The 21,019-nt window shown below is 31.4% G+C and overlaps 2 protein-coding genes across 2 annotated transcripts; both read left to right on the top strand.

Moving 5' to 3' along the window:
• Window positions 1-8,021: 8,021 nt before the first annotated feature.
• Window positions 8,022-8,477, top strand: LOC133288226 (E3 ubiquitin-protein ligase Os04g0590900-like). Its single transcript, XM_061485944.1, has one exon. It carries the CDS (start codon window positions 8,022-8,024, stop codon window positions 8,475-8,477), a length of 456 nt encoding a protein of 151 aa, XP_061341928.1.
• A 7,742-nt stretch (window positions 8,478-16,219) lies between these two features.
• On the top strand, window positions 16,220-19,511 carry LOC133288225 (two-component response regulator ORR9-like). The gene is made up of 5 exons (XM_061485943.1): window positions 16,220-16,348; window positions 16,515-16,606; window positions 17,641-17,718; window positions 18,750-18,817; window positions 19,286-19,511. Exons 1-5 carry the CDS (start codon window positions 16,222-16,224, stop codon window positions 19,509-19,511), a joined length of 591 nt encoding a protein of 196 aa, XP_061341927.1. The 5' UTR covers window positions 16,220-16,221.
• Window positions 19,512-21,019: the final 1,508 nt, after the last annotated feature.

The raw sequence follows: 21,019 nt of genomic DNA, 5'->3' as shown, positions 1-21,019 counted from the left end.
AGAGTTCCTTGTAAGTGCATCTTGTCTACCCATTGGGTGAAACAAATCTAGGAAGAGAATGTAATTTGGGGTAACGCTTAATCGGTTAATGGTCATATAAATTGCATGAACAACAAACAGAGTTCAACAATCCTCACAAGTGTTACACTTATTTAAAAATCTGTCTGTGTAAACGTTGTTGGTTACTTGGTTCCACGCCAATGTTAGATGCCAGCGCCTCTCTTAAAATCCAATTAGACGAATTGAGGGAACTCAAAAGAGTTCAGATTTTGCTGACCAAAAAAAAAAAACAAGAGTTAAGGTTTATCATGGCCAATAAAAACAGAAAAAGAAAATAACTCAGATTTATCAATGCTTCATAACCATGATCTAATAAATGATAAATTAATAGAGCAAATAAAAAATAATTATATGGTTTTCGGAATACTACTTACCGGTAGCTTTTATTTATGTAAGCCATAACTGTACATGAAGATAAAATAAGTCTACCAAGTGTGCTGTTGGTGCCAGTGTGCCCTTGTCAAATTAACTTGGGCCAAACGGAGTAAGAAATAATCCCAAAAATTTAAAAAAAAAAATGGAATTGGGCTAAGATGTGGTCCAAAGAGGGTTTTATGCAAATATCTTGATTGAAGATTGGGCTAAACTAATTCGGCATTTTATTCTGTAATTTTCAACGATTTTTTTTTTTTTTTTTTATATTTTTCAATAGATTTTTATTTATATATTATCAATCAGGATAAAATATAATTCTCTTTATCATGCGCGTTCTTTGAAAATGTCATTATGCACCCCATAATGTCAGGAGCCCATCACATGATTAACTCCCAATAATAATAAAATCTTAAGCATATCCAAAAATAGGATAATGTCATTAACTAGTTTTAATAAGTTATAAGTCAAATGCTAAGGAAATTTATTCTTATAAGACGAATGGGCTTGTCGAGATGATAAGCTACTGGTGACACGGTTGATTTGGGATGCCTGAGGTCTAAGCAGTTTGAAGAGAACGGGGGAGGGGTATCTGCAAAGTACTTTGGCACGCAAGTTCAATATAGTTCAAGTATTTAAAGATAAATGATCTTACCTGAGTTGAATACTTTTGTATTTATAGTAGAAGAATGCCTTGCTTTTTGCCACCTTTATATGGCAATTCTTACTCTTATTGGTGGAGCATGGTGGCTTTTCACATGCTATTTCTTGGGCGAGATGCCTATGGTCACACTATATAGTCCTAGTAGAGGTGGTGACAAGTTGGTGTTGTTCTTCAGTTATTGGGTTCATGTGGAGGTTAAGTTGTTCTGAGCTGTTGATATTGTCAATGATATTTTCTTATATGCTAAGTTACTTGACAATAATCCAGGTTGGCGAGATGCCCACGATTTATACGCGGGAAGGACTTCTTTCCTTTAGGGTTAAGTGATGGTTCCTGATCTTTTGGATTTTTGTTGGATTGAGTCTCCATCTCGCATATATGAGATCCAGGTTAATACTTACTTGCATAAATTCCTCAACTATTACACATATATATATATATATATATATATATATATGTGTGTATATAGGGGCAGAATCATCTTACGACACCAAATCTTAACTATTGATTTTCTACATCTAAAAGTAAAGATTTATTAGGTTTCACTCATTAATTAATTTTTAATTCCCAATAAATCTCAACCATTGGATGTACGGAAATCAACGATTAAAATTTGGGGTAAGTTTTATTATTCTTACACCGGTGTAAGTTGATCCTATCATATATATATATATATATATATATATATATATATATATTTAGAAATCGACAATCACACAAAATTGACAAAATAGAAAAGAGAAGAGAGAAGAGAGATTAACACAATAGTAAGAATATCTTACCTTTTATATATATATATATATATAGGGTTTAATGTCTCTAATATTATAGAAAATAAAACTATCTCTTATATAAATATAAAAATATATGAAGCTCATACTTGATTTTTCTCTCTTTTCTCTTCACAAAGCCTCAGATAAACCCATATATTTTTATATGTACAGAAGAGTGGTTGGAGAAGTAACCAAATTGAAAACTTGATTAATAGTAATATCGTGCATGCCATTCCCCCACTTTATTTCAAATCAGTAAACCCTATGCCCATCCCATCTTGGGACAAATTGATCTGCTTTATCAAGTCGCGCATGATCATTGAAGATCTCGCGTTTGAAACTTTGACAACCACTAGATTTGGAAGTTCCCAGTGGAAAGAAACATTGTTTTGACGGTGAAAGTCGTGCTCTATGGTATAGATTTGTGACATATAAAAGGACAAGATGTAAAGTAAACCTCAATATGGAGGAGGGGTCCCCTTCTCGTCGATCTGATTATGGTTCTGTTAGTTTGCCGGGTTTGGAGATATGGTCAGCCTCATATGGTGCAGGTATATATCCGGATACAGTGACACATCTTTGCCTCCAAATTCATATGGACCATATATAGACAGGAGAATGATCTGTTTAGAATTTTTTTTACAAATTACACACTAAATATGACCGGTCATACTGATTAGTGTATGACCGGCCAGACATAGTGTAGTTTGTAAACAAAAAGTTTATTAATATAACATGGGGAAGGATATTGTAACAACCAAGTTGTGTTACTACCGATCAATCTCACCGTTAGATCGATTATGTTGATCCAACGGTTATATTTATTCCATCTTTGCATTAAATATGGGAAATCATAACCATACAAAGGTTATAAATATAAAGTATTACATTTGAGAAATCATGACCATAAAAAGATGGAAATAAATATAACGTTGGATCAACATAATCGATCTAACGGTGAGATTGATTGGTAGTAACTTGGTTGTAACACAACTTGGTTGTAACACAACTTGGTTGTTACAATATCCTTCCCTGTATAATATTCCCCAAATATATATATATATATATATATATATATATATATATATATATATATATATATATATATAGCGAGAGAGAGAAAGACAGGATATTTTTACTACCAATGTTTTCTACTACCACTCTAATCACCATTGGATTCAAAATTTATTTTCCTTTTTTCTCTCTTTATTCAACTTTTCCTCTAATCCAATGATAATTAGAGTGGCAATGAAAAAATTGGTGATTTATCCTGGTTCACTCAATATAAGCTACGTCCAGCTTGTCTGTACTATATTTACATCACCGACACTCATTACAAGTCATTCGATTTACAAGAAAAATATAAATATGATTAGAAAAACCCTAACAACAGCTATTCATGGGCTCAAGCCCAAACTACTAAGAAAAAGAAAAATTACAATAGATCAGAGGCCCACAACAGTACCTAGCATCTACTGGCCTGGGGGCGCTGCCTTCCGAACCTCCGCTCGCTCACCTGGGAGCGGGACCCCAGTTGCCTTTCTGCTGACCCCAATACCAAGGGCCTTCATCAGCATGCGAAATATGAGCCATACCCAACACACACACACACACACACACACATATATATATGTTCATTTTTTCTACATTCAATGTAGATAACTTATCTACATTGAGCCCAAAATGACATCGCTTTGAGACGGAATCAAGGTATTTTTGTAATTATAATTTATTTCAGGGTTATAATAGTCTTTTTCATTCTAATTTTTTAATTTGTTAGCCAAAAACGACATCGTTTTAGAACCAAATGTAGATAACTTATCTGCGTTCATTTTAAAAACATTTATATATATATATATATATATATATATATATATATTATGTTTATAAATTTTTTGTTTATAAACTTTTAAAATTTAACTTTGTATTGAATGTGATTTTCCGGAATATATAATTGAGTTTGTAAATGTAATTCTTTTCATATATATATGTGTGTAAACAACTTTTGCTTTTTGTTTTGTTATTTTCAAAACAACCAATGGACCACCGAAAAACTCTTTGTGGGAAAAAAAAATACTCCTGAGAAACAGAAGTGGTTTATCCTTTATATATATATATATATATATATATATATATATATATATATATATATATATATATATATATGGGTAGAATATTGTAACAACCAATTAGAAAAAAGATATTAATATTTTATATTTTTTTTCACCTTTGTATAGTTATGATTTCTCATATTTAATGCTTTCACATTAAATAGGGAATAATAACCATACAAAGATTGTTTTAATTATATACAACCGTTAGATCAATTTATTCGTCTAACGGTGAAATTGATTGGTAGTAACACTAGTTGATTGTTACAATATTCTACCCTATATATATATATATATATATATATATATATATATATGGGTTTAGTGAGTGTACAGTGACTAAATGTAAAAATTCGTCCAGTGCACTAAGTTCTCTCGCGAGAACACAGTTATAGTAAATTTTATAACTATGTTCTCCCTGAAGAACACCTGAAGAATACCATTATAATATTTAGTGCACTAAGTTCTCGCGGGAGAACTTAGTGCACTCGACAATCCAGTGACTGAATTTTCATTTTTTCCTATATATCTATATATATAACTTTTTGACTGATATGGTATTCGATTATCACATAGAGATTCATATATCTTTGTTCTTGAGAAAGGTTAAGAATTCTACCAACCATGAACTAATGAATTTGGTTGATTTAGAGAATCAACATCCATCCCTTCCGGTCTTCAATGTATCCTTCAAATTTAGCCAAAAGCTGCCTATAACAAACACTGAAACCTGCAGCCCAATGATATCTCAAATTCAATCCAATCTTTCTCATTTTCGTTTAGGAAAAAGGAAAGGAGAAGAACATAAACAAATGAAAATGATCCTAGTACACTATAGTTACCATGCATGATCTTTCATTTTAGTAGAAAAGTAACAGTTTAAAATTGTCATGGTTATTGTTGTACGGTGCTCAATTAAATTAATTAAGCTTCATTGTGCACATTTGTGGTCCCCAAAATTAATCAAGGTTTGGGCTATCCCCTTTAGAAATTTGCATCCTACAAAAGAGCAAAAGGGACATATCTAATTAAAATCTTGTATGGTTCCGATATGACCTAATCAAGGTAATTATTAATTTGTCAATATCATCCTTATTTTCTTGTGCGAGATGGTCCCACGGCTACTAACTTAAGTCAAAATGAATAAAAATATTTGATTCAGCTGTTAATTAATTGTTATATGTAGAAAACGGGCATTTGGCAACTGGCAAACAAGAATATTTTAAAGATTAATATTCTTTATGTTGTAGTTATTTTTTACATACACATAAAAACTTATAGAACCATGTGGAGTCATACCAAAAGAAGAAAGAGATAAAAAGAAAATATAAGTCCTACACATTATCATTAATTATAGAACACATTAATTAACTCATCTTGGCCGTTAAATCTTCGAATGTGAAATTTGCATGAATTGTGTTACAAATTTAATAAGGAGAGTTTTATCACATTTGTGGTTTTATCCGATTCAAATTGCACTAGTCAAATAATCGATGAGAGTGTGAAAAAATCTAAAAAAAATATAAATAAAAAGGAAAAGTTACGTAAGTTAACTCTAATATCATTCAGTGTGATCTCGTTTTTCTTCTTGCCGGACCGTCTTGTACACGGGGTACTCTAGATGGCTGCGAACTTGTACTACTACTATCATGGAATAACTTTTATTCACTTTTTTATGTATATAATCTATCTACAGGATTACTTCCACAAGAATCTATGTTTTAAACTTAATTAGGTTTTCCTTCGTCAACTTTAAATTTGTTTGAACTTCAATGGCGATTAGACGGTGTTCTAAGCCAAGAAGGGTCATTCTCAAGTTGGATGTAACTTCTTTAATAAATAAGGTCTTGCGCAAATATGGAGGATTTCTTTTATTTAAAAAATAAATTAAAATTATTAATCTATTCTGGACCAGCCTATTAGGCCTAGTAGGCTAGTACTGGCAAAGTGGGACAAATATTCTTTTTCCAAAATCGATTCCTCTTCGCACCCACCGGAGAAGCTTCGCTTTCTCAGGAGCTTTCCTGCGATTTCTGTGGTGAGGGCTTATGTGATATGGGCCTCTTGCCCTTTTATCTTTCTGGGCCGAGTACCAGTTTATCTTTTGATTCAAGAGCTTAATTGTTAAGGAGATCTATTGAATTAGAATTTTAAAAGATTTTTTTGAAATAAATTTTTTTATAGATTTTAAAAGATTATTTAAAGTAAAAATTCATATCAGACATTGCGTGTGTAGAGTAATCACTATACATAAAATGATATGTCATATTTGTATACTTTTTTTTTTATTCGTACGGTTTTTTTTTTTTAAGTAATTCATTGATTTCTGTCAATCTAATCACTGTTAATTTCCGTCAATCTAATGATTATCATTTATTAGAAATTACTGGGTCGTATTTATTAATCAATTATTAATTTCAATAATTAGATTGATTATAAAGATTGTAAACTTTTTTTGTGGTAAATATATACTTCCGCCCGTAATTTTGAAACGTTTGTTAAAAAGTATAGATGTAGGAGCGTAAGAAGACTCTTCTTTGTGAAAAATGAAACTGAATAATGCAGGGAGTCCTCGTAAGGTCAGAGAGCGTAATTTAGGAAACTCTATGTGAGGATGACATAATTCTGGATCTGCACCTTCTACAACCACAATTGCCTCCATGAGTTTGCACTCTGAAACTTCTAAATCAAAAAGATGAGGGAGGATTTTGATCATTGAATTTGAGAAGAGAAATATCATCCCATCGCACTTGTGTACTTTGATGACTCTTATTTTGAAGAAAGTTTTCTCAGTTAGAGGACCACAGAGGCAGAGGAGTCTCCCCCTCGTTGTTGTCATTGTTAATCAAATACTTCCTTTCCCCATTTTTTCCTATTATGCACTCACATATATCTCTGAATCCTCTATATGCTGCAAGATGCAAAGGAGTGTGTGTTCCCTCTCTCATTCCTTACTTCAAATGCTTTCTACATCTCCAGAGTGTATGATTGCCTCTACAAGACGTTTAACAACCCCATCATTGCCAATTTGCCATCACTCACAGCCAAGTGCAGTGCAGTGCCTCTGCCTTTGTTGATCTACTACATCTTGCATAACTCACTATGAATTTTACATCTTCCACAGTACGTACACTCGAGAAACTTGTCTTTCATCAGGTCTTCCGTATCAGAGATTGACTCGGAGGATATCTCTTCCACACTGTCTAAAGCAGAGATTGATTCGGAGGATATCTCTGCCATATATACTGTCGAAAATAGAGATTGTTTCGAAGGATGAACGATATATAGATGTGAGATGGGAAAAGAGAACGTTGCTCAACGAAGCTGAAGTCCTTGTTCTCTCGTAAATATCATCTAAACTACCGTATTTAACCACCTGCCGTATTTATTGCTCTAACTCTCCTCCAAAGATAGAGGCTACAATTTCGTGGATTTGGTGTATAAATTATTTAAGATTTGTTTCTTGAAAAAACGACATCATCTGTAAATAATTTAAACAAGCGAACATCTTTACTTGAAGATAAAATTAAATTTTAAGATATCTTTTATAATAAAAATTTAAATGATTATCTTTAGTGAACTTTCTTATTATCTCCACCAGAAAGATAAGCAAGTTTTCATTAATTAGTTACTCTCTCTTTTTTATATCAATCTCAATAAGAGTAGAATTATCTTCTTTTTAAACCTCCCTAAACCGACCTGTTGAATCTTGAAGATTTTGCTCTATAAAAAGCAGCACAGTACTAAGCAAAACATTGTTTACAATTTATTTCTTGTTTGGAACCGTGATACTGTTAGAGCGCTTAGTTTTTTCGTCTTTGATTCATGGAGCCCTCTGTTTGCTTCCATATTGTTGAATCTCGTCAACATTCTTCTATTCCACTAAACAGTCATTTAGGCCAATTTTTCTCCATAAATTTTCACTGCAGAAAAGTAGTTTATCCCTCATCAAACCACCAAATGCCCACCACCACAACCTCATTCCACGGGTCCTATTTGATTCCATGGGACATCTTTTACGATTTTGATGAATTCGAAATCATGGGACCTGAGAGTATCATTATGGCGTATTTGCATGACACTTTTTCCTCTCTTCCTATGTCTTCCGAGAACCTGGACTCAATTATACTTGCTATAGGTCGACGCGCTACACATATGATCAGCAACAACATTGAAGGAAGTCAGATACTGCAAATGGATGTGGTAGTTCGCATTGCCATTGGCCTTAGTGATATTGATCACCAGAGCGTGTCTATATCAACCCTTGTGAATTCCTTGGAAAAAGTCACAATCAATCAAGATGGTTCTTCTAATTTGGATGATACATGTTCTATTTGTTTGGAGGGGTTGGGTGATGGATCAAACTCAAAGCTTGTTCGCACCAAATGCTCGCATGTTTTCCACGAAGATTGTATTACCGAATGGTTTCAGTATTGTAACGCTCGTCAATCCTATTCTTGTCCTTTGTGTCGTTGTCAAGTTACATATGTTGATTGAGTTTTCAAATTGTAGAACAACTTTATTGTTTATTGTATCCACTAGGGCTAGCCTAGTGGTGTGGGTGTGTGGTTGTGTGTTCTATTCCCTGTAACCTACAAAAAAAAAAAAAAACTTTATTGTGAATTGTATCAAACTATTGCTAGAAAATTTTATTTAGTATATTATTGTGGGCTACATATTTAATTATTAATTATATTATGTTATTTAATTATTAGATAAATTAAGTAATCTATTAAGAAACTCAATTATATTTCACAATGAGCATAGGTTAAATGAGTTGATACTCACATTGTCTTAACATGATGTAATGGAAACATGGTGGACCGGTGGACCAAATGATAAAGAATCAAAAAACAGTTTTAGTCCTAATATGTCAAAAACCAGTTAGATAGTTTTTTTTCCCTTGAAGAGATAACTTCCACATAAGGATTTTCACTTTGGTGATTTGGATGAGGAAAATCATCAATCCCAAAATTTTACGACATCAAAAAACCACAATTGTTGTGATGGAATCACATACACTTTAAGTTTAGCTCCTTTAGTTTTCTTGATGATCTAATATGATGTAACGAAGGATTTCTGACGATGGTTTTCACAATAAGATATTTGGGAGAATCCCAATAATTATTGTTGCGTATTTTTTAAAAGCTCATTAAGTAGATCGATATATTTTTTTCTAGTATTTATTGTTTCATGAGTTAAGATAATTAATGAAAGTAAAAAGATAATTGTGGAAAGATTTGATAAAATTTAATTTATAGATAAAATAATTATGAGATGGGATTGAGAACTTTTTGAGTTTTCACAAGCATTATCCCGTAAATTGGAAATTCCGTTAAAGCAATAAGTGGCTAACTAGCTATAGGACTTTTGGAATACACGTTGCTAGTCAAAGTAAACAATGTAATAACAATTAATTCACAGTAAAATATAGCCACATAATGCAAATCAAGGTAGTTTGTTTAAGCAAGTGAAATAACTACTATGAACAGAACCATTTTTCTTTCCATTATCTGTTTCTGTAAATGCAATGAGTGATAATTTGATATTTTCTTTTTCTTTCTCTCCTCCTACAGTCCAACCAGAAAATCTGATGTATGCTTCTTTATGCTTGTTTATGATATAAGCTTCAATAATGCTATTTACATGATATTATATGTATAATTGTTCATTAATGCATGTGGGTTAATTGATCTTAAAAGAAAATATAAAAAAAATAAAAGTTGAACCAGAGTATTTTTTATTTTATTTTGGGGTGATAAAACCAGAGTGATTTAAATCTTAGTTTATTATAACTGCATAAATTGGGGTAGCATTAAACAGTAAGCTTCTCACCCGATGGTAAATAACGATAGGCTTCTTTAGTCCTTTATCCTATAAAAAATGAACCGCCTTTGGTTTGAAACAGACACCTTTCTACGAATCTTCTACGCCCGTATTTGTAAAGAATTTTCAAAAAGGCCCTATCACAAATAAAAAAAAAAAAAATCATAATAGGTTAGCCCTAATATACTAGGGCTTTATATTTGACTTTGTGAGATGACTTGCGGATTTTAATTTATTTTAGAGAAATAATTATTTCATGTTGTATGAAGTAATTATCTATTGTAACAGAGATAAAATAATACGTTTTTTTTTTTGAAAAAGTAATGGATTCCACAATCTTATCTATGTTGCATGAGATTATCTCATGCAACATGAGATTAACATATCCTTTTATTTTAACACTTCTAATACCGATTGTATTGACCGATAGTTTAAAAGAATAATAATAGTATTGTGCATTTTATCCTCGTAAAATAGATTCAGGTAGATACCGTTTAGTATTATAAGCATTCAAATTAACTATGTGGATTAGGAAGAAATATACTTATTTTTAAAACAAATTCTAATTTAACTACACTTTACTATACACAATTAAGATATTATTATGAGTAACATCGTGAGAAAAAACAACGAAATGCACCTATTTTTAAAAGATTATTTTACACGTATCAAATGATAATTTAAATATCTAAAAAATAACATGATAAGCCTTACATAATCAAGAGTTTTTTTCCTATATCTAAATAATTCATTCGCCCATCTCAATTTATTAATTTGAATGTTTATAATAGATAATCTTACCTAAAAAATTGCTTCCTCAAAAATCTTTTATAAACTTAAAATAGATATTTGATCTGATCAACTATTTAAAAATTTTTATAAAGTAAAATGCATACGGTAACTTACATAAAAATATGTAAAATTTGTAATAATAAAATCTGAGCTTCTAGCATCTTCCGTTTGATCATAAACTGGATGGATATCACAGAAATAGGAGTCACGGGCAGCCATAAAACTGTCAAGTTGGCCAAATGGAGCATAGTAGTTAGGGTTTAATTAACGAAAATTAATCAAAATATAGGGCATGTTGTTGTTTTAAGGTCAAAATGATTAGTTAGGAACTTAGAAATAATGGGGTTGATACATATTATGATTTGGTAGACTAGCTAGTTAGCTATGAGACAAATTTTAGGGAGGATTTCAACCGCTGTGACGTTTACTTGGGATCAACATATCAAATTGAATGTCGACCTGAATTATAAGATAATTAATAAAATATTTGTTTGATTGGAACATAAGTATATGGAAAAAACAACTATCATATTGTAGGATAATTTTCTTGTCATGCTATAGAGACAATAATTGTTGGGTTCACCTTGTTTAAAAAAAAAATTACAGTACAAATATCGATGTATGTGTAGAAAACTTTGCATTTATCATGCAACATGACAAATGCAAAACTCTAAGTATAATATTACCAAACACGTAAATCAATTGGTATGAGTTTGATTTACCTTAATCAATGATCTTAAATTCAAATTATGAGTATATATATAATTGTATTAAAAAACTTGATAGGAAATTTTTTATTCTTTTTATAATTATGCTCGGTGTTCTGTCGGTATGATAGAGATGTCTAACCAAGGACTAGTAGATCAATATTGGATCTGGTGCTCTCTCTAAATACCTATGAACTAGATATCTTGAAAGTAGCAAATAACGGTACACAATCATGAGGTCTTAGCCATAAATGGAGATGATGCGTGTGTACTGTGATTGCATAAAATATATTAGAGAGAAATTAGTCATGCTTGTGGTCTTTAACTCCTATTTATAGTGTTTACCTTAGGATTTGAATCATTTGGGTCTTCTTTTCTCTTGGCTTGCTCTGTTGTTCGCATGTTACTTATCTGCCCGTCCTTTATTGGGTCTTCCAAGCATATGGACCTTACACAAATCCATAACATTTGTCTCGAACTGAATTAATTGAATAGAAAAAAAAAATTGAAGTATGGCGGAAGAAGAATTGGTGTGATAAATTCAGGCATGTCTATCATAAAAGGAATATGTATGTAGATTGGTTTGAAAATAATGTCATCACCAAAAGAAAAGGAATGAATGCTTAGCACCATACACCTCAATATGTATATTGGCTTATTAGTTTATTGCGAACCTTTTAGGACTTAAGAGTCTCTAAACTGCTCTAAATAACTTTTGTAGTTTCTTTGTTTGTTTTTCTTCATTTTATCCTCACTAGTACTGACTGCCAACCAAGAAAAAATATATATTTGTATCTATGTGTGTGTCGGCTTGTATGTAGGCACCACCATACGCACATGTGCCACGTGTCAAAGGGTCTAGTACCCTTTAATAAGGGTCTCTGTGCGCCTTCATTTCATCACAATTTAATATGGTGTCAGAATTTTCTGTATATGAAAATATATTCTCTCTTAATTTTTATATAATCTAGTCGGGTAAGATTTTTGTATTTATTATTTTATTAATAATAATAATAATTAAACTTCACTTATTTAATACATGTAAAAATAAAAAATAAAATAAAAAATTCACGTGATGAAATTTTAAGACGAGAGGATCACTCCCTCTATATATGTAGCCTTCATTTGTCTATTACACTTGGTTGGGCAATAGCGATATCTGCTCCCTTACCCTATTTTAGGAAAAAATTTAACATGCTCTAGGCCCATCATTTATTCAGTGGTCCTTTTTTTATAAATGAAAATTTTTCTTCTATTTCTACCTTTTCTTTTTGATTTTTTTCCCATCTATCCTTTCTTTTTTTTTTCTATTTTTGGTAGGAACCACCATAGTTTCGTCCCACAAAAAAATCTTCTCCTATCTTAGAAATCTTCTGACAATAACATTGAAATGGAGAAACTAATTAAAGAGCACAAAATTTAGTGAAAAAATTATTCTTAAATGAACCAAACATTCAAATAAGAGTGAGTAATATTCGATTGTAAGAAATTCAATTCATATTTTTTTATTCTTTTATAAAAAGCAATTTCGTTTACCATACATAACATTGTTGACCATAACAAACCAAAAACAAAAAGGGAACCTAGTTAGTGAAGTTACCACAACAAAATAAACCAGAGGGGAAAGAAACATATATAGGTGAAAAAGAAAAGAAAAAGAAAAAGAAAAAGAAACCAAGTAAACTGGTAACATTGATAGTAATGTGACCTGCAACCATGTTAGAACGCTGTCCCACTGTCAGACCTATTGTTAGATTTAGAAATGAAATGAAATGAAATGAAACAACACGTGGCAGACAAGAATTGAGTCCAGCACTCAATTTTGAAAGAAATGGATTTTGAACAAACTTCAGTGACCCCAAAAGGAGAAAAATTCCTTAATGGGAACAGATTCGCAATTCACAGAAGATCTATTCTATATCAAAATGGTGAACGGGACCCCGCAAAGATTATATTTTCTTGGACCCACATGAGATTTCAAATATTTCCTGGATGGGGTCCCCTTTTATGATCCCAACCCATTGCTCCTTTATTTATTTGTTGTCCTTTTTTTTCTTTTTTTTGGTAGGAACCTTGGAAATATATTTTCACAACCTTCTTCAATCAGTTTGTTTCTGCAATATGGCCCCTAATGTTAACTTTTCATTAAAACAATGGGTGTATTGAATTACTATTGATGAAACTAATTTTAATTTTAGAATTTCAAAATGACGTCGTTTTGGACTCACTGGAGATAATTTTATCTCTAGTGACTGGAGAAATACTTTTCCTTTTATTTATTTTGAATAAAGTGACTGTCAAGTAAAACTAAATGCACATGAATATTTCAAAATCTTATCAATATTATTTCAGGATTTTATTTTGATTATTGCTTAAAACATATTATTATTGTTGGAAATAATCAAGTGTGAGTAGTGATGAAGTCTAGCACCGATTAGAAATATTCCAAGTGAGTACCATATAAGTGTAAAAAAGATCCATACAACTTGAGCCTTAAGGCTCACTTGTTGTAGTTTGTCGCTTGGCCCTTTGGTGGAGATATCCTTTGTAATTAAAGGGTTTTGAGCTCCCACTTACTGTTATTAACCATGGTTATTTAGCTGGGCCAAGGCTAGTGTGATTCCAATAGTCGAAGAAAAGTGACAATATGATGTTGGACGTGGATATTGCAAATAATCAAGTGTGAGTAGTGATAAAGTCTCATATAAAAGCAAAAATGTTTCAAGTGAGTACCATATAAGAGCAAAAAAGATACATACACTGCCTTAATGTCTTTCATGTTATAGAGATAATTTTATCTCTTACATACACATAAAAGTATGTGAGACTCATTTTTTTTTCTCTCTCTTCTCTTCGCATGGTCTCACATGAGCCTTATATATTTTTATATATATGTAGGAAATAAAATTATCTCCTAGAGAAACATCAACCCTATTTTTAATAGTGAATGTATTAAGGACTTATTATTTCTCAAGTTGTTTGAGATAACTTTATCTCCGGCTACTAAATCATAACCGTGAATCAGGATATTTTTGTAATTATAATTTATTTCAAGGTTATAATAGTTTTTTTCATTATAACTTTTTAATTTTTCAACCCAAAATGACATCGTTTTGGGAGTGAATGTAAATAACTTATCTATATTCATTATACAAACATTAAAATTAAAAACTTTTACTATAACAAATAAGTTGATCATTGTATAAAAAAAAATAAGTTGATTAAATGTAAACTCAATCTTTTAACGTGTGGCACAAACACTATACATTACATGTAACGTGCATTCCGTGACAAAAGTGGACCCTCCTTGCTGTTTTTCATCTGTGTTTTTTTTCCCTCGAGATTCTTTTCAGTTTGTGGGGTTGTGACCACTGACCAGACTTGTATACCCAAAAAACTGAACAATTAAAAGGAAGGACCAAGGAGGGTTTCGTTGCCTTTTACTAGTCTTAGCAGTTGAAATGGCACATACACATTGACTGCAAAAACGTTAGCGACAGGTCTTACCCGATGTCAACATTGCGTCCAATTTCAGGCAAGCACATCCCTTTTTGTTTTTTTGTGATATCTGTGGATATTTTTTCAAGATCTTGTTATTGATGTTTTCCTAATTTTGGGTTCAAACTAAGTGACATTAATTATATCAGTAAATCAGAATATGAATTTTCCCTTGCTTGCAGGCTAGAAGGCTCGAGCATGCATGTGATCATACACACATATATATATATATATATATGTAACATCAATAATTTCTAGAAGGCTCGAGCATGTGAGCATACATATATATATATATATATATGTAACATCAATAATTTCTTTATGTTTACATCATCGTGATAAGAAAGCCATCATATATTCATATTGAGTAAAGCCTTATAAAGGGTCACCACCTCCATTCCTTAGGGAAATACGACCCTAAAGTAGGCTTAGGTAACGTTGTCTGTTAGTTCGAAAGAAGTCTTCTTGGCCCACATGCATGCCCTTTCGGATTTAAATAATGCATATCTCATAGCACTCAGTATTTTAGAATGGAAATTTTAAAATAGAAGTAAATAATAATAATACTATTGAATAAGTAAATCAATAATTATTAATATTACATACATTCACATGCATAATAAACTATTAATCCCTCATTTTTTGTAAACAAAATTGCAACTTTCACTGAAATTAAATTTATATCAAAATAAATTTGGATTTAATATTTCTCTAGTAATAACTTATCTTCCGTGAGTCCAAAACGATATCGTTTTGAGATCAGAAAAAATGTATTTTTGTAATTCTAATTTATTCAGAGATTATACTAGTCTTTGTTATTATATTTTTTTTCTATCAATCCCAAAACGATATCATTTTAGGTTTACTTGAAAAAAAAATTAAACCCATCAAATTTATACTAAAATGTATGTGGCTGAAGAAATTAAGAGGAAAGTGAAAGCAGTTTAATTAATCAGTAAAGAAAGAAGCATATTTTCAAAGTCTTAATATTAACCTAATACTATGATCCATACCCAAAATCAACCCTTTTTCCATGATGATGATGTTGGGGTTTTTTTCTTAGCAAATAAAATAAAGTCCAATTGAAAGTGGAAAGAGAGAGAAAGTTACGTGTGGTGGTTGCAACAATGAGGTAGAGAATCTAAGGGTAAAGATCTCCGCATGAAAGCACACACAAACCCGTTGCTGTTTACTGTACAGTTTTTCTCTCATATGCACCCACTTATATAGAAAAAGCCACAGACAATTACATTCCACCTCTCATTCTCATTCACCCCTTTTCTATCTCTCTCTCTCTCTCTCTCTCTCTCCCACACACACACACTCTCTCTCTCTCACTGTGTGTGTGTATGTGTGTGTGATACAAAGTTAACTAAGAGGTTAAGAAGATAGTTTATATGCTTCTACTGAACACAGAGATGGAGCATGTGGATACCAGAGAGCTACAACAACAGAAGCAACAGCATTTTCATGTGTTGGTGGTTGATGATAGTGTCATCGACAGGAAGCTTCTGGAGAGGCTTCTGAGAGATTCTTCATGCAAAGGTAGGTAGCTATATATATACACCCTTTGTTAGTTTTTTCTTCTTCCATTGTCTTCTCTGTTTTGGTTTTGGCCTTGGAACATCACTCACATTCCATTTTATGTTTGATTAATTCAATTTGTGATTTTCTGGGGCTATAATAAATATGGGTTTGACTTGTTAAGCAGCTACATTCGTTGACTCTGGAGACAAGGCTCTGAAATATCTTGGCCTGCTTGATAATGCTTCCTCAACTTCTTCAGAATCCTTGCAACAAGACGTATTAATCTTTATCTTTCTCCTTATCTTCTTAGATTTCTCTGTGTCCGTACGCTTATATATGTGTACGCAGACAATTATTATTTAGGAGCATCTAATCTCATGTTCCACAATATACTCTTCTCATATCATAGATCCAACACATGATGGGTCTCACCATGTGTTAAAAAATAAAAAATAAAAAACATATTTGTCATGTATCTATAACATAAAATAACTCTCTTCTATTACCTAAGAGAATAATTTCTCTTATTATTTACTATGTTTGAGCTTTGTTGTTAGTTTTAACTGTAGCTATATATTTCCTTTATTTAATTTCTATTTCCTTCTTTAATCACAGATTTATAATGTCACTATTTCTCATCGTCTTTCTTTTTTATAATTATTTTAGAGTAGAGTATATATATAAAGAGAGAGAGAGAGAGAGAGAGCATATAAATGGTAATAATTAAGAGTTGAAGATGGGCTATGGCACTATTTTTCTGCTAAAATCTGCATTCAACAATATATTGAATCAAGAGATGGTTTTTTGAATTGTTAGTTAATTATATGTAAACAACATGAAATGCTCTACATAGAAGACTAGTTAGTGAAAGCACATTTCATAACTTAAAAGTTACTTGATAGATATATATATATGGAACTCAACGTACAATATCAAAAGTAATAAGTTATGCAAGTACTAGCTTCCTGAAGAATACATTAGAATATATAAGCATTTGATAGGATCATGAAAAAAAAAAAATTATAGTTTAATGACTTGAGCTGTTTTCTTGAAAAAAAAAGTGGAAGCTTTTTCGTTGCATTTACGTACACATGCAACTCCCATTAATTTGTTATTTGATTCAGCATTTCCTTTACAAGAAGCATATCTACTCTTCTCTTTTCTTTAAATCTCTCTTTTGCTTGTCCATCACGGTCATTTTTCACCCTTCTAAGTACTGATGCTATCTGATTTTCTTTTGGTAAAGCTATGTATATAGTCTTAAATAATTCTAATGCGAAACATGTACTATTGAATCTTTTGAATTACAGGGAATAAAAGTGAATTTGATCATGACAGACTACTGCATGCCAGAGATGAGTGGCTACGATTTACTCAGACGAATCAAGGTCAAAATTCTCATTCACCGACATAACCCCAAAATTCCTTTTCTCCTTTGCTTGAATCTCTCTCTATATTATATACATACGTGAGGTGTAAATAAGTTGTGTAGGGTACACTGATATACCTTAATTTATATTAGGTGAGACTTGATCTATTACAAAATAATCACATAAAACAGACTTATGTTTAAAAAAAAAAAATCTATTTAAAAAATAAGTCATAGGTTTTTTTTTTTATATGTCATATCTATAAGCTTACAGACCCGACCTATATAATATTATTTATTTAAAAAAATTATTATTTTAATAATTTTGAATAATAAAGTAATATTATTTTAGTTATTTTTTAATTATAGAATATTTAATAGGTTTCAACAGGTTAACAAGCCTAGGTCAAAATTTTTATTTTTTAAATAAAGATCAAACCAGACTTATAATTTGGACCTAAATATAAACATGTCAGACAATACCTAAATTTTTTCACACAAATCAATTCTATTTAAGTCAAAGTCTAACCTATTTACACTACACCTAAAGAGATGCCCAACATCCCCTTCCCGTGAATCAACAAATTAGAGTTCATAATACTGCTTAATAACTTGCAGAATGCCGAACATCAGGTTTTACTTAAACGGTTTTGCGGTGCTGTTACAATCTAACAAGCAAAAAGTATATGAATGACAGCATTATAACTTCATTTTATTTATTTATTTATTTGGTTAAAACTTTACTTTTAAAAAGTTTATTTGTGACAAAAATTTTCGTCACAAATGACAATTTTTGACACAAATAATCAAATTTCGTCACAAATAAATTTACGACTCAAAAATTTGTGACGAAATTTCATATGTAGTGACGAAATTTGCGACACTAATAAAATTTTTTCTTGTATTGAATTTTCAATAACAAGAATGAGAAAGAAAAAGGAAAAGATGCTGATTTCAGGATCAAAGTTTACTTTTTCTTTTTCTTTTGTTTAATTATTTATTCTTTTTGTTTTCCTTTCTTTCTTCTGTTGACATTTGTTACTGCAGCAGGGATCTTGTTGGAAAGATGTACCAGTCGTTATTATGTCATCAGAAAATGTCCCTTCCAGAATCAGCATGTAAGTTTTTAATTTTATTTTATTTTTCGTATTCCTTATCCCTTAACATTCAAAACACAACATCTTCATAACATAAAATAAAATAAAATTAATCTTTAAATTTTACATCTTTTGTTTTTTCATTTAAAGATTTTATTAGTGTTATGTAACATGATGAAGTGTTGTTTTCAACTCTCACGTCAAAAGGGAGAGAGAAAGTGAAATGATGAAAGAGAAAGAAAAACATGTGAACCCCACCTTTTTAATGTGTGTGTAGGAAAGTGAAGTTATATTATGTTAAATGATAAACATAAAACCCTTCGTTTAATTGCAAAACCGAAAGTATCAACACTATTGTGTCATAAAATACAAGTGACAAGAAAAGAAAAGAAAAATGCAGTATTGTGTGCCCAGTGCATACCCTGTGGAACCTATATTTTTTTGTATAACTTATTTATTTATTTTAGCGTTGGGAATGTTTGTTGATAGGTGCTTGGAAGGAGGGGCACAGGAATTTCTATTGAAGCCTCTTCAGTTATCAGATTTGAAGAAGCTTCAGCCGTACTTTAAGAAATTCTTTGATAATTCTAGTAAACAAGAATCTGCTAACAGTTCCGTAGCTTCTCACAACGATGATAATAACAAGAATCTGGAGCATAGTTTTAAATCATCTGCTATTGTATCAACAATATTGCAGTTTTGGAAGTCTCTGTAATCGCAACACAACAACTATAGTTGCGAGATTGCTTCAACTGCATTTTCCTATAAATATACACAAATTCTATAAGTATACTTGACCTTGACTGTAACACCAATTTAAAAGCAAGTTCCTGGATAGAGCAAGACTCAAAATTTCAGCGTTAGCGAAGGTGTAAAAAGTACTGCAGAGGGTGATTGATGCATATGGATTTAGTTCATTATTATCATCTTTATCATTTTCACTATTTACAGCTACAATGTATGTGTTATTTCACCTTCTTTGCTGAGCGTTGCATGCCAAATAAATCACTTGGAAACGAGTTTGACCATTTAAAAGGAACACTACATGCAAAGCTTTATTTATTTATTTATTTAGATAAACTATAGGTATACTCTAGGGAAAACAATCCTGTTCGAAGTGGGAACATTCACGTCATGGTGAGACTAACTCTCCCAAAGAAGATTTTTTTACATTCACAAAGACTTGAACACAAGATCTTGTTTAAGCGTAGTCAAGCATATACATTTAAACCAACCCCTTTTGGTACATGCAAAGCTTGATTGGTTGATTAGCTCCAACTCTCTTGCACTTCTCTTGTCAGAGAAAAATGTAGATTTCCAGGAGGTTTACAACTGAAACTGTTCAGGGTCATGCAAAATTCTTCTATCTTCCTCATGAACGCTTACAGTAGCTTTATGCTCACAATAACGCATACAGTATCTTCCTCATGGACTAGGTTTTTCTCATGCCATATAAAGAAACAAAAAAAGAACCGAACAAGGCAAAGCAAATGTCTGACAAATGAATCCGTGGAGACATCTGGCTTTGCTTTACTCAGCTTTATATTTTTAGGGTACAAAAGAAGGTAAGAGGCCCAATGAAAGTAAATCTAAAGGAAGGAACTTTGGGCTTCGTCTTAGAGGTGTCACACATAAGACAAAACTCCGCATCAAAGCTGCATTTTTTTTTCTCAGTGCTATTTCGTGCTCGGCTTCTCAAATTTTGACATTTAGATTCAATTAAGAGACAGTTTAAGAGCAATTAGTGTCACTGCACAAATTTTCTGCAGAATAAAAAAAAAAACATAATTTTAACTACATATAAATTGGTTTTGATTATTAATTTTTTTCAGCCAAATACTGTTAATATACATTTTTATAAACATTTTTTCTACATTGCTGATACAAATAGTAATGCAAAACTTTTTTATCCTACTATCTAATCAACTAATACCATATTAAAAAAGAATTTGACCTCTTGTCAACATAACCAAAACACTCAAAGATATGATATTAAGTAATGACATGAATCAAAATTAAATCCAAATACAATACAATTTTTTAGCAGATACAACCGATATCCAAAATGCTAACGAGCCCTATTACTCTATTTGAACCTCTTCGCCCTCTACATAAATTACGACTCTTAGACATCAATTCCATTGCCCAAAAGTAGGCCAGACATACAACCACTTAACTTCGTCGAGCATGCGACCCAATTATTGCAAGAAGTAGAGGCGGGAA

Source organism: Gastrolobium bilobum, unplaced genomic scaffold, assembly GCF_033153095.1.
Source record: "Gastrolobium bilobum isolate Gb01-03AN ecotype WA unplaced genomic scaffold, APGP_CSIRO_Gbil_v1 utg776, whole genome shotgun sequence".
Lineage (NCBI taxonomy): Eukaryota > Viridiplantae > Streptophyta > Magnoliopsida > Fabales > Fabaceae > Gastrolobium > Gastrolobium bilobum.
Note: the sequence above shows the minus strand (reverse complement) of the source record. Positions and strands in the feature narration are given on the sequence as shown.

Excerpts from the sequence above, each read along its gene's own strand:
- LOC133288225 (XM_061485943.1), top strand. The coding sequence starts at position 16,222 with ATGGAGCATGTGGATACCAGAGAGCTACAACAACAGAAGCAACAGCAT. Across the intron at positions 16,607-17,640 it reads CAGAATCCTTGCAACAAGAC|GGAATAAAAGTGAATTTGAT; the intron begins GTATTAATCTTT and ends TTTGAATTACAG. Across the intron at positions 18,818-19,285 it reads GTCCCTTCCAGAATCAGCAT|GTGCTTGGAAGGAGGGGCAC; the intron begins GTAAGTTTTTAA and ends GTTTGTTGATAG.
- LOC133288226 (XM_061485944.1), top strand. The coding sequence starts at position 8,022 with ATGGGACCTGAGAGTATCATTATGGCGTATTTGCATGACACTTTTTCC.